Genomic DNA, 19,522 nt, shown 5'->3' with positions numbered 1-19,522 from the left:
GTTGCCTAGTTCGAGCGTCAGACCGACCTCTCTCCGGGCACTTTTGTGCCATCTCGGACCCTTTCGAGCAAATACTGTCAGTTTGTATCGCATGGATTACAAAGACCAACTCTGCAACGAGATCTTTCATTCTCTTAAACCTTCGAACACACGGAGTTCTGCTCCGACGTGGCAACAGCGCGAACTTCTGCCACGCGCCTAATTTCATGGTCGTGCGTTTAGTCAAGGCAGAAATGTACTCACCTGCTGTATTGGAGTTATCGACTAGCTTCTTGACCGAGGTGACCGTTCCCCTGAGTAGGGACGAGTGCCTTGTGATGATCGACTTCCGGCAGTGCCAGGCGATGGCCCCTGCGAGGACCACGAAGAGCATGATGGCCGCCCCCGTCCCGGCCAGGAAGTCCACCTTCTGCCCCCTCTGGTAACTCCCCACCACGGAGCTCGCGGGGGACATCCTGGCCTCGAACGCGACCTGCGGGGCCTTGTGGGTGTCCAGGATCAGGGGCACGCTCCTTTCCGGGGGGCCTGGGGTCCTCGATACCAGCTCCACCTGTAGAGAAAAAATAGAATCGTTAGCAGTGTCGGATATCATTCACATGTAAAGATTGGGAACATTTGTTTAGAAGTACCAAATAATTTAGTGGAAGTTACCAAAATATGGTAGAGGCTACCATGTATTTTTGTTATTGTTTAACCATACGTTTTTAATAACTTTTTTGTGTTCACTCTTTTAGTCTTTCAGCTTTGTATTTGTATATTAGTTCTTCCAGTGGCTGCCCAACGATTATTTATTGTTTTAGCGTTTACTATTTTTTTCAAACTTGTTGGCGGAATAGTTAGGTGAAGGAAATGGAAAGGAGAATTCCTATTGTGAGAGTCAATAAGAATATTATCTTTTTGGGCTTGTGAGCATTAGAAAGAGAAGGATATGTGAGATATGAGCCCACTAGCTTAATTAGCTTATCAGTTTGTATTTTGGTGTGGAGCAAGTTTTATTTCTTTCAAACACAGTGTAATAAGAACGTGTTAATTTTCATTTATGTTTTACCATATCTTAGTAGCCGATTTTCAGGCATCTTATTTATATGTAAGTTATAATTGTGGATTAATATTCGTATTACTTTATACTGCTATGGTGCTCTATAATTAAGACCTCTTTTTAAAACAATATAAAATATTTCAACATTGTCTTTAATCCTATTTAATTTTGGAAGTATTTGTCTCTAACTTAAAGTAATTGCCTTCCTTAATATGCAATTTTAATAGTCTACTTATTGAGTGCAGAAAGAATAGAAGTAAATATATATTATAGAGAGTCTTATTAGGGAGAAAATTTTCGTGTAACTATTTCTAATTATAGTTTAATTTTATTATAATAAATTTTGTACCTCTCTTTTTAAGTATAATTAAGGCGCGGTATGGCGTCCGGGGTTCTGGGATAGAATCCCGACCTGGGCATGTGTGTTCTTTGTGAGTGTCCCTTTATGAATTCCATCATATCATCGCTCATCCTCATCGTCGCCAGTAGCCAAAAGTGGCACAAAAGTAACGTCAAATAACACAAATGAAAGCAAAGCAACTCGCGACAGACAGAGGACCTATGACTCGTTGCGCTACCAAACCTACAGAGCACTATGTCGGTAGATCCACATCCCAAAACAGACAAAACCAAGAAGAGAGATATGTTACCAGCATCAGCTAGATAGCAAGAACGCAGATGGGAGATTTACGTTTAGCAAATGAGAAACGTAAGCCTAAACCGCCGAAGGTGGAAAACTTCTGCACGTCATTTCGACCGAAAAAGCCTCCCCCCTCCACCACGGCTGATAGAATCCTCGGCCCACCTTTCCCTCCACCCCGTCCCGGCAACAATTTTTCTATTTCGAAAAGTTCGGTTCACCGCGGAAATCCCTCCCTAATCTTGGTCCGCTTCAGTGGCACCAAACGAACTGGAAAATCGTTCCACTTGGGACCTGGAGCTAGCAGAAGTCTTCACGGCGCTACGTGACGGCTGGAAAAAGCCTTCCTTCCCTTTTCCAAGAAAAGTTCAACAATGTTCAGAAGATGTTGAGATACTGTGTTCATATGGTCCGATATCGGCACCTTCACGCAAGGGAAATTTAGTAAAAATATCCGAGCAACGCCTTTCTACATTTCAACACAACCGATCACATGACACAGAAGAAAAAATCGTACCAGACATCATGCAAAATGCCCACGATCAACCGCAACATTTCTTATATATATACATTTAAGGCAGTGAATATAAAAAATGATGTCATTAACATGAACAAAACTTACAACATAACGGAAAAGAAAAATTAAATTAATTGTATTAGGCAAAAAGGCATATTCCAATAAAATCGAAGGTAAATTGTAGAATGAATGTATCAAAGCAAAACACAGAAATACAATGAAAACAAAAACAGAAGAAAATGTGGATGTTACATGAAAAAAGAAAAGTGAAAATATGTTTAAAATTGCGAAGAGAAAGGAAAACAGGTAACACAAAAGTACATTAAGACAATATAAATGAACCATTCTTTGTGAAAACTATTCAACGCGATATTTGTTTGGGTTTGAGGATAATTCCTGCTCTGGGTACTGTATGATTTCATTCTTTTAGGACTTGGGGGGGGGGGGGCTGTTTGCCGATATTTCGAAAGATATTCTCCTTTCCCCACTGGAAGTGTTGCAAATACCACACTGACAAGAAATCATTACAATTTTAGATCTGAGTATTAGGTGCACTGTCCTCCTCCGTGGCCGTCTTCAGTCTCCGGGTTCCCGGGAGATAGGCCTGTACGGGCTGTAGAGCCACGGGTTATATTATTATTTATTACGATTAGGTGTACTACTTGTGCACTACTCAATTTATAACTAAACTATTAAGAAGCAATGCGTCACCTACCTGTATGTGGTAGATGGTGTCTGGCCACAGCGAGAGGGTAACGCTGGTTGAGTCTGTGAAGAGGTTTCCTTTGAGGCCTCCTCCGTCCACCTCCCACGTGACCAGATACACGCCCCTGTGCACCCGGGGTTCCCACGCGACCTCCGCTATCACCAGCACTCTTTGGTGAATCAGGGAGACTTCTCTGAGCCGCCACGGATCATCCTGCAAGCAGAAACAACAAACTATAAGCAGAAATATACACACAAAGCTTGGAATTAAACTTACACAACTACCCTTTCATGGTGAGCAAGTTTGTTCCGGGATTCAAATCAATGATGTCTGATTCTATAACACGAGCAACGTTTTAGGCACTTTATAAGACTAATCAAGACTGGCTATCGGTTGAAGAGGCGTCCGAAACTCCAAATCTCTGAAGTGAAGCTCCGATAACCATAAGACCGTAAGGAACAACGTGGAGTATCATTCGCCTTATTTAATAGTCATTATTATTATTACCCGGGCTTCATTTCTAAACGCTGAGAATTTACATGCAGGTGTGTTTCAAATACGTCACAAACTGTTGCATTGTGGCTGCGGATGGGACTAACACAGACATTCTTGATTTAAAACAAACGCGCAGTTGGTGCAGATGTAAAACAGTATTTGCAAACGACAGATAAAATTGGCCGCAAACATGGCGGCTGTGCGCATTCTGACGTCACATGAAACACACCTATTGACACTTCATGTATAACTCTCATGTTCCTAACAATATCCTCTTTCAATTTAAATTTTATTTTTTAATTACAAAAGATTATGAATGAAAATATTCCAACAATGTATCCGCGAGAGTATGGAGAAATCTGCTGCACTAGAAACAAAAAGAAGCTATTTTTTTTATATAATTATTTAACTTGAGAGGGTGCAAATATAAATGTATCATCGCGATGATTGTAAATTAACTGCGTTTGGAAGATACTACATATATCTGTTCGTGTCTATCTGTAAGTAACGTATTTGACAAATGCATAACATTTTCAAAGCTCTTTTAATCATTGTGGGGTTTTGTATAATTTTTGTGTTCATGATTATTAAATTATAAAATTAGTGGGAAGTGCTAAATAGAGTAATAGAAGAGGTTTGGAAAACTCGTAAGATGAAGGAAAGCATGACGTGGAAAGTGATTGTGAAAAACGATGAGAAGAAACTTAAAAAAACTGGAGCAATGGCTAAGTGTTCCTTCCAACTTGTCCCGCACCTTTGATAGATACTTGTCCAAAACGTATATTAGGCTAATTTTCTACCCAGACTCACCTGTGATGGAGGCTTCCCAGTCGTAGCGATGCCCTGACTTGGCTCCTGAGGGACTCGCTGCCCTTTAGCTTCGTTCCTTTTGACGTCGGTGAGCGAGGGCTTCTGGAGGGGGCTGTAGATGGTGACAAGCCCTGAAGGGTCGACGACCAAGACACGGATATCCGAGAGCCCTATGAGTTTATCCTGCAGCCGAGCCTCCAGGTCTACAGTCTGAAAGAAGAAAACATCCCTTTAGAACCTATGCCAAACGATAAAAAGACCTAGTTACCAACTCCGATACCATTACACATGAATGTTCATTGCGATACAACGCAAACCTTAATGCTGCTTTAGCTGCACTCTTAGGTCGTCCTAATATTAATTTATGGAGAAAGAGGAGACGTGTTTGGCCCTTTACGGGCAGGGCTGTAGTCAGGTATCGTATACCTTCTGCTCAACAAAAACAAATAAATAATCAAATTGTTGCTTTTTCTGTTAATTTTTTCGCTTTTTAATACAAGTATTTCCCCCAAGGTTTTTTTTTTATTTTTAGTGCAATTAGCAGTTTTATTATTACATTTATTAGCAGTATACAAACTGTAATTCACAAAAACATTATCAACAAGAAAATAAAATACAATAACATGATGTGCTATATCCCTTATGTTTAAATGCAATCATAAAAATGCACGTTTCAATTTTTTTAATTTTAAAAACAATTATGTAATTATTCTTTTATGACAATTATGGGTACATCATCATCATCAACATCAATATTCTACCAAAAATGACATGTTTTGTAGAAGTTAACACATTTAATAGTAACATAATCCAAAGTTAATGGAAACATAGCCTCCACTTAATGTTTCATGATCTGAAAATTTTGGGACTATAACACTGGTTACGAGAAACACGCCATAGAAGGTGCTTGGAACAGCCAATCAGACAAATATGACAAAACTAAAGAAATCCGAACAAAATCTCACATCAGAGGCTACATACACCCTGTCTCGGAAATCTTTGGAGCAAGGCAGCGCATAACGATAGAGAAGAGGAGAAATCGAGTGGGTGTAGCAGAGAAGTGCGCGATGCCGCAAACTGTTGGTAACTTCAGCCGTAGCCGCTGTTTGCTCTCCATGCACTGACCCCTTTTCGCGCGTTCATTTGTCGAACCCTCTCGACTATTGCGCAAATTGTTTCCGTTCGCTTGCTCCGGAGGTTCCCGGGACAGAATGTAGTAAACGCAAAGAGAGTAGCTAAACATAATGCCAACCAATCGAAAATTAAAAATACTCGTACCTAAGGTACCAATCATTCGATTTTGAAAATATATTTATTGATTGATTGGTTTGCTTTATTATACTTCGCTTTTTGTGCCACTTTTGGCAAATTTGCGAAGATGGGAATGAGTGATGAAATTGATGAATGGACACTTACAAACAGCCATGCCCAGGCCGGTATTCGAACCCGGGACCCCTAGCGTCGTGGCGCTGAAAATGTATTTCTTTGAATTCAAGCTTCAGTTTATCGTATCGTGACTTCATAATATAATGTGACAACAGTACATGACTCATTTGCTATGTACGTAACTTCATATATGAGATCGGCCAGTTTTTTAAGAAGATTCATAGCAGTTTAGTTCCGAAAGTTTAGTTTTTAAAGTAAACAACCAAATTCTTGTTTCGACGGCTGCCAGTAATTCTCGAGATATTGGCATTTATGCACGAACACTATGTATTCCGTACATTAATGTGGTACATTTGGTTGTACGTTTTGATGATTATGAGTAATTCGCACATTGCAGACATCAAAGACGGAACATTTAGCAAGCTATTCCCTAGTTTGAAATCGCTCCCTAGATGTCACTCTTGTTCCTCCAACATCTTGGGACTAAATTGTTAGTCTCATTAGAGCTGCAATTCTCAGAACAGTTTGAAGAAAGTAGCTGTAAGACGAACCAAGGTGTGAAGTCGCTTGCATACATTTTAAGTGCTTAATCACCCTCTCATGGCGGACGAAATTGCTTGACTTGGCTCACGCCTGTGCTCTAATATCTTAATCTTCATTGCCTGAAGACAGGCGAAGCTGCTATTCTGCACGGAAGATGAAAACCAGTGGCGACGCCGGACTTCTCGATATGAGGTAGGTCACGTCTGCAAATAAAATTTTACATATTTACATTGTTGACACGTGATCCAAACAAATATTCATCGTTATGTATGACATTCGGTTTATTTTTATCGTGAAATTTGCCTATTTTGACATGGTACGATTTCGACGCCGCTCCTAATAGAGACGAAAATGTGTCACGTGCTCAGATCAATTAGGGAGTAACTTAATACGTTGCTGAAATTATATGTTTAATCTTTACGGTATTTCTTTACTTCGCGTAAACTAGATAAATCTGAACTGGACGACTTATTTACGAGAACAAAAAAAAAGTGCTTTGTTGTGTTGTTTTTTAAAACTTGTGCACTGGAAAACACAGATGTGGTAATTGTGTAAGAGTAGCGGTAACATAACTCGTTACTTTTGTAAAATTGTAACATAGTTACTTTTCAGATAACAACTAACGAAATAAAGTTAGTTTTCTGTACGTTTTTATAATAATAACAACAGAAACATGATGATAATTTTCATACATACATTTGCTGCGAGCAAATGTTTTCCGTGACGCAATTTTTTCAGGTAGGTAAAAAGAAAAGTTTACTTTGGGTGTTGAGTGTATTGAAAGTGTGAGCTTTCATACGAATTCTGTACCACGTATATTCGTTTATCGAGAGTACAGACACATACGATCTCTACCAGAAAACCGTGCAGCTGATTGTTACGATGGCAGCGCCTCTAGCGTCAATTTTGTACTGTGCAAAGGGAAAAAAATACATGTGGATTTATTCCCTATGCGTGCAGCATGATAAATAAACAAAACTTGATTCGCACACGAGCAGCACCTGGGCAAGATTCACCTGCAACCACCTGTTTCTCTCCCACGTGCCCCCAAGCGGAGCTCCCCGTTTCAATCCCCTTGCACCCTGCAATCTCGGATGTTTGTGAACTGCAGCATTGATTTTGCCACTTGAACTGTCCATCTGCGCAATGCGTAGCAAAAAATTACTCCCTTTGCGCACGGTAACCGACGTATGGCCTCATGCAAGGCATCAGCGTTTCCGACCGAGATAATGTTTACTTGGCTCAAGCTTTGAAAATGATTTGCAAGTAAATATCGGGGTAACTCCATATACATTGAGTGTAAGAAGAATAATATTTATTTATTTATTCCTTGTTTTGGATGGCGAAGTTAAGGCACAAGCCTTTTCTTCCACTTACCATCTCTACTTTACATTTTTATGAATTGATTTTTATAGCTAACTGTTTGTGAAATATATAAAAACTAAAAACATTAAGATACCAGAAAAAATAAAAAATAAAAACAGAAAAATATATACACACTAAGAAAAGTAAAAAAAAAAATACACGTAAAACATAAACACACACATAACAAACATACTGAAATTACAGGAAAAAGTCAGTGGGTGTTGGTCCTGCAAGTTTACAGGAAGGTTTCATTTTATTTCCCTGTCTTCATTTCAGTACTGGTAAGGTGACTCCAGAAGATGATTTCTTAATTTTGATTTGAATTGGCCGAGGGAAGAAGAGTTTCTTATGTCATTTGGGGAGGTCGTTCCACGCTCTGGTGGCAGTGACCGTGAAGGATTTTCCATAAAACGTTGTCCTGTGGGAGGAGATGGTCAGCAGAGAGTTGTCTCGCGAACGGGTGGCAAAGTTGTGTGCTCCGGTTAGCGGTTGAAATCGGGATAGGAGGGCTCTCGTGAGTTTACTACTGTGTGGAGCGCTGTAAGAGCGTGGAAGCGGCGCCAAGTTGAAAGGCCGAACCAGCCTAGGTCCTTGAAAGCCGCGGTAAGGTGATCAAAATATTTCATATTATAATTATAGCGCACGCATGCATTTTGTATTCGCTGCAGACGTCTTGCTAGTTCACCGTTGAGGTCAATATACGTCAAGTCGCAGTAGTCACAATACGGCTTTTAATCTATTTAACTTGCAGTTTCAGTTGTGAGTTTAGAGGTTCGTAATGCCAAATTTTGCAAAGAAAAAGTCGAAAAAAGCCTAACCAAAAAGGCCGCGTAATTATTTTTTCTCCCATTTTCCCCAGACCATTTATGACACAATTTTCTGAAAAGTGGCTAAAGAAGGACCCTGTGGTGCAACGTATCATGTATACATCGAAATGTATGAGCCTACTCGAATGGTAACTAGCGATGGAAGATATCGGAAATTTGATATCGCAATATATCGTCACAGACGATACGATATTTTTTCGTGACATCGGCGATATATCGTCTCCATGGTATATATCTCCAAATATCGTGAAGATATATCGCTGACACGGTATATATAGCTTAAATATCGTGACGATTCATCGTCTCCACGATATATATCGCCAAATATCGTGACGACATATGGCAGTTGTTATTGCCTGGACGATATTTATTCATTCAATCGCCGAACCCTATAATGGTAACTCAGTCGTACTCGTACAGACCTCCGTTGCACTCATGCCCAAAATTTGAAAATGTAAACAAGAAAGTTATGACGTTCCCTTCCTTCCCCCCTTACTTCCGATTTTCTTCAACTCGAACACTGCCGCCTATAATAGGAAAAAAAGGAACAGAGAGAGAGTGAGAGAGTGTGTGTCTTTTCTTCCCCTTCCCTTTGCCTCTCTGTCTCCCCTTATCAGTTTCCCCTCTCTCTCTCGCTCTCTCTCTATTATCCCTTTATCTTTTTCTTCTTTCTCCCCACTCCCTCCCGTTCTCTCTCCTTTCTGTCTTTCTTCCTTCCTCCCTTTCTCTCTCCGAAAGTCAGTCTTACAACGACGAACAAAATATAACACTCATTATTTTAAAAAGAACACACAGACCCACAAGCGACCACAATGTACGGTTGCAACAGGAAATCACATGTAATGATTGCGATAATTTCCCCCACGTGATCTTCAAAGGTAAAAAAACGTGCATGTGAACTTTCACACGCGTGGCACATGAAACATATCGGGCCGAGGCAATAAAAATTTCCGCCAGGCTGCACGGAGGGACCTTCATCTTTGAAGAAAATACGCTATTTTGTCCCGAGTTCCCGAGACTGGCGCGGCATGTACGAAAGATCGCCAGCGATATGCGCAGTTTTTCCAAATTTCTAATTTATATGCAAATATACCACATTAATGGCAGTTCTTCTAATAAGCTTTCAGTTGGTTAGCATGAAATTAAAAGCTAAATGGGATTTAGTGAACGTGACAGGAACTTGCTCCCTACATTCCCATGAGTGTTCTTTACCTTCTTAAAATTTTCATATTACAATTAATTGAAGAATAGTTCACTCCAAATACACATCGTGATATAAAATATATGTATATATATATATATATGGGCCGTTATGTTTATTGTAAATCACCCACGTTGTTTGCAACCTAAAAGATTGAAAATAATAACTGTGCTATTTTTTTAACATTTTAATATTATATAGAACACTATTTCTGTCAATGAATATATGAACTTTGTTATTAGCACCGTCAGACACATTGCAGACAACAAAGACGAGTTCCCGCAAAGGAAGGACCAGAGGGAGCACTTGCTCCCCTCCCCCTGAGACATCTGGGAAACGTTCGCGTAATTCGAATGGTGAAATTATAGCGATATTTTATTACAAATAATATTGTTTTCTATGCACTTCTGGAATTTAAACGGTTCATTTTAAGAAATTTCAGACACTTGCAGTGCAGAAAATACCTAGAAATTACTGTGTAATTTCTCAAGTGTTCAGGATCCTTAAAAGTCAAGAAATCATTTTGGGACGTCGGGATCTGACCTTCACGCGCCGTCATTTTAAATTACTTTATTTTTAATTTATTTATTTTTACAATATCTACTCTTCGGCGCGTAAAACTACAAATTAGAGGTACAGTCAACAGCAAAGATAATGGTATGCAAATTGTCCACTGCTATTTTCATTACTTTTTTATTCTACATCCTGTGTTGTTTTAAGGAATGAAACTATGTTGGTTCGAAGCAGGCATTGTTCTCTGCTTATTGTAGTCGTTATTTCAATTCATTGTCATCACATTGTGTAATACAGACCGAATGAAAATGGTGGTGGACAATTCGCCTACTGTTTCTTTCGACGTTGGGTGTACCACGAAGGAGAGCAGATTAAGTGGTCTCTGTTTGATATCTGTTCATCGTGAAGAAGTACAATAAACAAACAACTGTTAATCAACAAAGCGAAGCTGTTTACAGAAAGGAAGCAAGGGAATCCAGTTTCTATTTAAATAGTGGACTCAATCAGAACGTATTAACAGCGCCAAAGTACTTTCAATTGAATTTCAGTTTTATTAATTGCAAAATAATAAAAGCTATAACTGAATGGAAGGATGTGGAATCTTACTCTGACCCTTAGGAAAAATTCTGCGGGTATCCTTGATTACAAAACACACCTTCATCTTTCGTATTGTATTTAATTCGTGTCTATTACTTATCTGTTGGAGTCGTGTAGTAATAGACGGACTTGTGAATTTTGTAAATGTGAGAAAATACGTAACAGAATCAAATTACACTGTTAGTAACACGATCGGGTACCTTTTGGCAGCGAAGTCAAGTTAATTGAAAAGATTTACAGTAGCCTTTCAAACGATCAAGTCATGAAGAGGAGCAGTTTTGCCATCTATGCAAATAAAGGTGGAAATTCGTTCCTCCAGGGAAGATACGCAGTGAGGGCATTCCAGCGTCACACATGAAATGTAAGATTCTAGATATGAGGTTAGATTAAAATATTATATTCATTATGAACTGATGTCATAGAATTATGAAGTAATGTTTGCTAAACATGAGTATGATAACAGCCTTAATGCATGAAAAGCATTAAGGGGTGTAAGGGGTACCTTCCACGTAGGCGCCCAAAGGTCAACCTCACTTCCACGTAGTGCACCCTGGACAAGAGACTAACGAGGCTCTGGCGACTGGCACTATGGCCAGTATAATTTTGTGTGTGTTGTCCTGTTTTATGTCCTTGTGTGTGCTGAGTGCGCGTTTACAGCCTCAGCTTTTAACAGAAGTCAGAACATTTTAAGGTTTTATAATTTTTAGTTATGCAACGTTAGAGTTGTTATTTGTAATGGTAAGGGGCTGGACCCCGTATAATGTGACGGGAGCAAAATAGCCTAAGTGCTGACGCTCCCAAAATTTAAAATTCAAATGAAAAGCATTAACGAAAATGTGTTACCTGTGTGACGCTTTAATATGCACCAAAGTTTCACTTCATTTGTCTGTGAAGCATACAGGGTACAGATTCTAATAATTCTTGTTGGTGAACAATGCAAATTATATGATTCACAAACATTTAAACCTTAATGCAATTTTAAAAAAATAATAATAATTTTCAGATTAATTCATTATGTTATTTACATGGAGTAGAACCACTTTTCGTAGAATGAGTAACCAAAAATATGAGACAATAGCTCGTGAAGATAATGTTTTCTCAGTGCTCAGGTAGAAGTGCATAATCCTTTCTGCATTAGTTCATTAGGTAAACGTGATGCGTGATCAAATAAGCCCATCAGATTTACAATGACTTGAAAAACAGACGACTTTAAGTCAACATCACTTCAATGGCTACATTTTCATGAACAAGAGCAAATCCCTAATGTACAGACACGACAAATTTAATAGTAATAATCATAATAATAGCGGGGGAAGGAATTGTAACGTTTCTGGAACTGAAATGTTGGCAGTTCCAAAGGAATAATTGCCGAACGCCAAAGCGAACAGAGGACCTCGTCTTAACTGCATATTGAAATGCGTTCTTCAGCCCCAGCTATCAAACAGAGCATTCCAGCGCCTAGGCTTTAATGGCCTCCATGAGAACTCAGCAGAAAGATAAAATTTTCAATTAACTCTGCCCAGGAGACATCGAGCCGCTTGTCCCGGTCGTAATTAAACTGTAATTAAACATTCCCATTGCAGGGAGCTCGACAGTGACGCACTGCGGAGACCGATTCGCATGGCAGCCTCGGGCGAAGAGTCCTTTTTTTATGGCAATACCTGGAAAAACTCCAAATGGGGAAAAGTTTCTACTCGGAAAAGTGCAAGATCTATTCCAACCCCTGCTAGGACGATGCAGAGGAAGACGAACGGGTGAACTGGTTCATGCGAACTGTTCGTGAATGGTTCACAATAAAGAACTGGAAACTAGGAACGGTCACAAAATCCGGATAACGGATATCCATTATCCGGACAATTCGGATATCCGAATATCTGGATAATTTAGATAATTCGGATATCGGGATATTTGAAATCCCGATAAAATTTTATCCGGATTTGGTCATATATACTGGGAACTACAACTAGTTTCAATTATTTTTAAAGTTTCGCTTTGCCAGTTCTTCTCGGTAATCCTTGAAATGCCGTCCCAACCCATCCGAAACCCTTGCGCGGGAGCAGTGGCGCTAGTATCGCTAGTTAAAGTTACGGGGAAGCCTGTAGTTCGCATATTTTTCGAGGTTTCTGAAAGCTTGGTGGATCTATAATCGTAATAGAAGAGAATTAATCCGACCTCCGTGGAAGAGTGGTTAGCACAGTGCTCTACGACGTCAGAAGTCCAGGGTTCGAATCCCGTCATGGGCATGGGTGTTCTTTTTTAATGTGCCTTCATCAATTTCATCATATCACCATCACCCATCCTCTTCGTTGCGATTATCCAAAAGTATAAGAACTGCGACGCTAGATAATAAAAATCAAGTCTAATCAAACGTTCATCCGCTTCGCTTGTTCTGCACTCTGTCCGGGGAGTATGTGCAGCAAGCGAACGAAAGGAAGTCCTCTGCTCAAGTAGTGACTCGAGAGGGCTCGACCAACGAACGCGTGAGGGTGAGTGAGTGCATGGAGGGGAAAACGTGGATGCAGCTAAAGTTCACGCGTTTACTTGCTTAACGTCCAAGAACTGAAGAAATGCGCCGCCACAAACGTGGGTGGGGATAAACAGCGGGCGACTTGTTTTCGTCCAGTCACACTCAACCTTCAGCCAATGGGCGCTGCTGTCATTCTGCTCGTCTACTCCACGTGGAGTCCTTGAGCCAATGGGCGGAGCTATCATTCTGTTCGTCTACTCCACGTGGAGTCCTTGAGCCAATGGGCGCAGCTGTCATTTTGCTCGTCTACTCCACGTGGAGTCTCAGTCACATAACTGCGGATACGCTGTTCCCGTACTTTGCAACTTCAATGTGGATATCGTGGAAAGATGCTTGTGCGCGGAGGGACAAGGTGGTGTAGAGTAGATGTGTGGCAACACTGTGGGTTGAATGTGATTGTTGCAGCTGTGGGCGCGCTCCGTTGACTTCAAAGCCAGCCGGTCGTTAACGTAGCTAGCGTGTCGACTATACGAGCCGTTTGCATCAGCGCACTGCTTTGCTCCGCCCACTCCCTTTTCCCCCTTCTCTACCGTTATGCGCGGCCTTGCTCCGTAGATTCCCGAGCAAGAGTCTAGCATCAGCGCACTTCAGTCCGGACATGAGAATTAATAATAGGAAAGTAGAAACTTGCGACGTGAACTAGGCCTACCTGCGTAATCTGACTCCATCTGGAGGCGCCCTGCCTCTTCATGACCACGTAGACCACGTTGTGGGTGCGGGGAGGGGGCGGCTTCTGCCATTTCGCCACCCCGTTGTTCAAGGTGAGGACCTCCTCGCCCCGCGTGTGGATCACGGGCTCCGACTGTTGCTGCCTTCCAGAGGTCTCTCGGTGGAAGCGGCACGCCAGTTGACATCCAGGGAACTGCAAAAGATATTGAGAGGTTGAAGAACTGGCTGTTACTACTGCCAAAACATTAATGTGATTAGTGAAAAGGTCTAAATTGAAAAGCGAGCCTTTTCATTCTCCATTAACAATACATGGGAGTCGGAACGGAACACATTTATTGATGGTATTTTAAATAATATTTAACTCACTTAATGATCGTTTTCCTTTACAAATACAACATGATAGCGTCGTTGCCATGTAATCAAGGGATCCGGGGTTCGATACCCGGTGGAGGCACAAGTGGTTTGGATTCCACCTTAAACTGTAGGTCCAGTCCCGATTAGCCTTTCTGTGCATAAAGTGGACTTAAAACACCAAGTCAACCAAACAAATACAACATGATAACTCTGTAACGTAGAAATCGATGTTCTACTGTTTCTAATAATAGTGTACATTTTGACACAATGCAAATAAATGTGAACCTTATCGAAAATGTACCTCGTCTCTATTATTTCGAGTCCAGACTAGACCGAGGCTGGGGTTTGGATACGGAGGCGAAACCGAGAACGAGATGAGACGAGACTTCATATATACACCAGACTTCGTAGCGAAGTAGTAGGGAGTAGTCAGCACAACGCATTATGATGCTAGTTTCCATCTTAAAACACTGCGTTAGGCATAGGTGTATCATTGTGTTTGTCATAATCGTTTCATCTATTCATCATGCATCCTCCCCAGATACGTAAAAAGGCACAGACTGTTCATATTGTATCATCTCCATACCTTACCTGCCGTTTAGTAACCCTATTACACAGAATGATGGTGATTTTGGAGTTGGCAACCTGATTTCTTATGGGTTTGCAACCTGGCTAACGTTGCTTCCTTGAAGACGCCAAGAACGAGCAAAATGGGTGTGTCTACCACTAATACACGGCTTTTACGAGGGCCTATACTTTTCTCCCTTCCTCCATAGCGTAGGACCACGTGTCGTAGTGATCTCATCATACGCCAATGATATAGATCTACTTTAACGAGGGAGAATGTTGTGCGAATTGAAAACCAACAAATCTCTTTGAAGCCCAGCGCAACGTCCACGCGTATAATCCTCTCAAACAGAATAGTTGTTCGGTTGTCGATCGGATTAATTGACGCTGAAATCAAATGGTGCGGTCGGATGGACACGCTAAGCGAATCCTAAATTTAACAAACGTGTCATTAGGATCGTAGACGGAAAAAAAGGGGGAGGAGTGCCTCGCACATAACAATGTGTTACTGTGCTCCTCTCTCGCACGCACAGTGAACGGAAGTGTGAGGTGGATCATATGCATGCACGCACAAATATGTGTGTACGTGCACGCGAGTTTTGAACAAAGGATTTGAAGCTTGGTATGCTTTTGAAGAAAGGGAGCAGCACAGAGAAGGCAACGTATATAAAAAGGCAAAAAAGTTGTTTGTAAATAATGTATTAACTTGTCACTGAAAGACAAAATGTTAACTTCAACATTATTTATTCCTGCAATTCCATATCTTGCCTTCACAATACAACTCCATCGTACAACCTCAAACACAACAAAATATTCCAAATTATGGTGTTAAGTAACACTAATATCTATGGGTTTCTCATGGCTTTTGGCCATAAAAAAGTTCAAGCATATTTCTAACCTTACAACGTCTCAGTTAATCGAGGTGAAACTTTCGTGGGTGCTGCAAATGTTATGTAACTAATAGACATGTGGAAGATGACATTAGGGTCGAAAACTGTTTTAATCACAAAAAAAGGTGAGGATGCCCAAATATTTTTATGTTCGGTCTGGGTGACAATGGAGTCACTAGCACAATTCATTTTAGTAAAACTAATCAAATCCTTTGAAACAAACATTCTTTGTAATTCCGTTGATTTAAAAGCTGGACCAAACCTTTCTCGTTAACTCGGAAGCTGGACCAAACGCTTTTGGTTAATCAAAAGCTGGACCAAACTTTTTTGGTTAACTCAAAAGCTGAACCAAACTTTTTTGGTTAACTCAAAAGCTGGACCAAACTCTTTTGGTTAACTCAAAAGTTGGACCAAACTTTTTTGGTTAACTCAAAAGCTAAACCAAACATTTTTGTTTATAATTCCAACGAATTCGATGTTTCCCTATAGCAGGTGTTCATTTTAAACTGCTTTCTCTGCTATGATAAACGTACCATTCATTTTATATATATATATATATATATATATATATATATATATATATATATATATATGTGTGTGTGTGTGTGTGTGGGTGTGTGTGTGTGTGTGTGTGTGTGTGTGTGTGTGTGTAGAGTGAAAACCTTGTTTACTGGTAATCGTAAAATATGAATGATTTGAGAGAAAGGGTTAAGAAGGGAGGAGGGAGAGAGGGAGAGGAGAAAGAAGTGAACCTCGAGATGAGAGAGAGAGAAAGAAAAGAAGTAAGAGAGGGAAACAGAATAAGAAAGAAAGGGAAACAATAAGAAAGAAAGATAAGGAATATAAAGGAGAAAACATAGCCGAATGGGGAAAGTAAGGAAATACACAGTAAGCAAACCATTCGAATAGATTCGAAGACATAGCAACGGGGGAGAAAACATAGAAAAAAGGACAAGAAAGGTTGGGAGGAGTACAAAAAAATGAAGAATTTGTCCTCATGGACGCCAACGTCTACATTGTATTGTCTGAAGTTGCAAGTGCAATGAAGAATAGTAGAGCAAGCTTCCCTTCACCTGCAGAATACCACCAAGGAAACACTGCTACAGATAATTTACAAGGAATTATGAAGTCGGGGGACAGGCAGTAATTACTATGCCGAGTACGCCACGGGGCCACGAGAGTGATGGGCCATTTGGCTGCTCCAATTGGATGATTCAACAGAAGTCAAGGAAGACATAATTGCAGATTCGGGGCTGACAACGCCTCCAGATAGAAACGATTTACCGGCTGTAATTAAAGCGGCCGCTGGAAGGGTCTACCTGCATCCCCTCGACTCCTGTACTCGAATTACGTGCCTGGGACATCCGGAGCCCCTTATTACAAAAAAATGTATTGTGGCTTCCTTGAAATATTGCTCCCTGGCACCCTCCGTGAATAAGTTACAAGGGGGATTGGCCATATCAGGAATTCTATATCGTAAGGGTCGAGGATAGGGTGTGTGGAGCGTCCTGCTCTTAGGATCGGAGTCATGGAAGAATTGGATAAATGTAATCGAGAAGTATACTCGTAGTTACAAACTTAAAAGTGCAGTTTATTTGCTTTCCTGACCTCCCGACTGTACACATTATTCTTTTTATGATAGTTATGTAACAAAAACTGGGGGTTTCTGTGTAGCATGTTGGGGGTTGAACTTTTATTTAAAGTCCACTTTATGCGAAGATATTCTAATAGCGACTGAAGCTGCAGTTTAAAGTAAGATCCGAAACACTATGTCCCTACACCGAGTATCGAACAAGGAACCCCTATTTAGAAGGCGACGACGTTACCACCAAGCCATCGCGTAAGCAGGTACACACACGCTCACACAAAAAATATATACATGTGTATATGTGTGTACAGTATGTATGTGGTCTCTCTGATGGTGTAGTGGTAACGTCGTCGCCTTGTAAACAGGGGGTCCCGGGTTCGATACCCGGTGTAGGGACACAGTGGTTCGGATCCCACTTTTAACTATATATCCAGTCCCAATTAGTCTATCTGTACATAAAGAGGATTTTAAAAATCTTTAAAAGAGCACAAATATTCAGTGGCCTGCGCAGAAAGTTTGTAAAAACTAAGCATCCGTAACGTCTGTTCTTCAGAGCCACTTCTATATTTTACCACTTATTTTTGCATCCATCATTATGTAACTTCTTGGGCCGAAGAGGGGAGTTACGGTCCACACCTGGTACGCCACTACAAATATTGGATGTCCCACTTCACTTTGTCAGTGGAGGCGATTGGGGGGAGGGGCGTGGGGGGGCAGTTGCACCCCCACTTTTTGCAACTTTTCCACCGCACTATGCTAAACCTTAACTACCAAGGGAAAGTAAACTGTCCTTGCCCCCCTCCCCCCAGTTTTGGAACCCAAACGCCGCCACTGCATGAAGTAGATGAAAAATAATGCTAAAGAGATATAGGGTTCCTGAAAGACAAACCTTTTCGGATGTCTTGCCTAAAAACTGAAATGCGCTCCAAGTGCGCGTAACCACTGCTGGTGGAGGATGAACTAGGTAAATCTCCGAACGTTGTGCTCACTTCCTCACGTGGAAGCAGCAATGGCGCTTTGATCGGCTGGCATTATTTACCCGCGTGGAGCTGCTGACATGAATCCGTTTCTCTTCTGTCAACAGTTCCACTGAATAGGCGGCCACAGCACGCAGCATTACACGGCCAGCGGGTGATGGATGATCGCGCCATCTTGAGAGAAAAATGGATATTTGGAACGTGAATTGAAAGCCATTATTAAGAATGATTATGTAATCTTACACCGCTAGACATTGCTGATGTCAAGGGCAGGAATCTCGGTTTGTGATCTTTTGAAACCCGTTCCCCACGCGTGACTCGAGGGTAGGCGTTCAAAACATAGGATTTGGGAAGGGTGAACGATCGGATGTGTGTGTGTCCGTGACGTGTTGGGGAGTCTTAGATTTCTTTCCATCTCGCTGGCAGGCGGTTAACTGTACTACGTGTTGTGGCAGCTACGCGATTCCGCAAAAGAATGCGAGCATTTTTTTGTTCTCATGATAAATGGCCAATTGTGTACAAGTTATTTACTCGAATTGTACTCCGACCGTGGAATTTAATAGCTTTCACGTGTTTTTTTTCTTCTTCCATTAACCCCGCAACGGGTTTGTAAACCGTGCAGCATTGTCCGCCATTCTGCTTTGCATGTGGATCGAGATATAATCTAAGGTAGTCTTGAAAAGTTTCATCTCTTTGGTTCTATTCAGTTAACATTGTAGCCACTTTCCTCTGGCTGAAGTTAAACCACAAACCCTCTCAAGTTTTTTAATAACTGATCAGATAAGGTTTTCGCTTGGCACTCGTGTAGTAACGGTTGCTATTCATAGCCCTGTAACGGTATGTTCGTTGAAAAATCCTTGCGTTAGGCGACAAATTAAGGAAACGGTAGAAGAAATAGCGTTGATGTGCATCTGCCAGGTAAGGATCTCCCTTATCGCACAACGCTAGGACAATCTTGTGGTCTGACGCCACCGGGAAATGCTTTCATTTTAGGCTAAAAGCCTAAGTTGTTAGGTTTAGTTCTCTTAGCATAAATAATACATTTGCTGTGTATTTATGCTACGAGAACCAGACCTAACCTATCAACGTAGACATTCCTCGTCTGACGTCGGAACACAAGGTTGTCCTAGCGTTGTGCGATAAGGGAGACCCGCCAGGGTATTCCAGGAGAGGAAAGGCTAAAGAACGAGACACTGAGCAACGAATATTAAACATTATGACGTAGTAATGCTAATTTATAACAAATGTTGCTCTAATTTTTTATATGTGTGTTTCTGTCCGATTGGATTCATTGTGAAGGCCCACTTTTCC

General features: G+C 41.0%; 1 protein-coding gene across 1 annotated transcript in view; it reads right to left on the bottom strand.

Annotated features, from left to right (window-relative positions):
* The window catches only part of LOC145978608 (uncharacterized), an 84,597-nt gene that overhangs the window by 8,274 nt on the left and 56,801 nt on the right, over positions 1-19,522 (bottom strand). Inside the window, exons 4-7 of the mRNA XM_083111330.1 lie at positions 13,816-14,028; positions 4,208-4,417; positions 2,912-3,115; positions 244-550 (exon numbers count right to left, since the gene is read on the bottom strand). Coding sequence (XP_082967456.1) covers positions 244-550; positions 2,912-3,115; positions 4,208-4,417; positions 13,816-14,028 — 934 coding nt within the window. The remainder of the gene's footprint in view (positions 1-243; positions 551-2,911; positions 3,116-4,207; positions 4,418-13,815; positions 14,029-19,522) is intronic.

Source organism: Lepisma saccharinum, chromosome 25 (genome assembly GCF_977018435.1).
Source record: "Lepisma saccharinum chromosome 25, izLepSacc3.1, whole genome shotgun sequence".
In the NCBI taxonomy this organism is placed as follows: domain Eukaryota; kingdom Metazoa; phylum Arthropoda; class Insecta; order Zygentoma; family Lepismatidae; genus Lepisma; species Lepisma saccharinum.
Note: the sequence above shows the minus strand (reverse complement) of the source record. Positions and strands in the feature narration are given on the sequence as shown.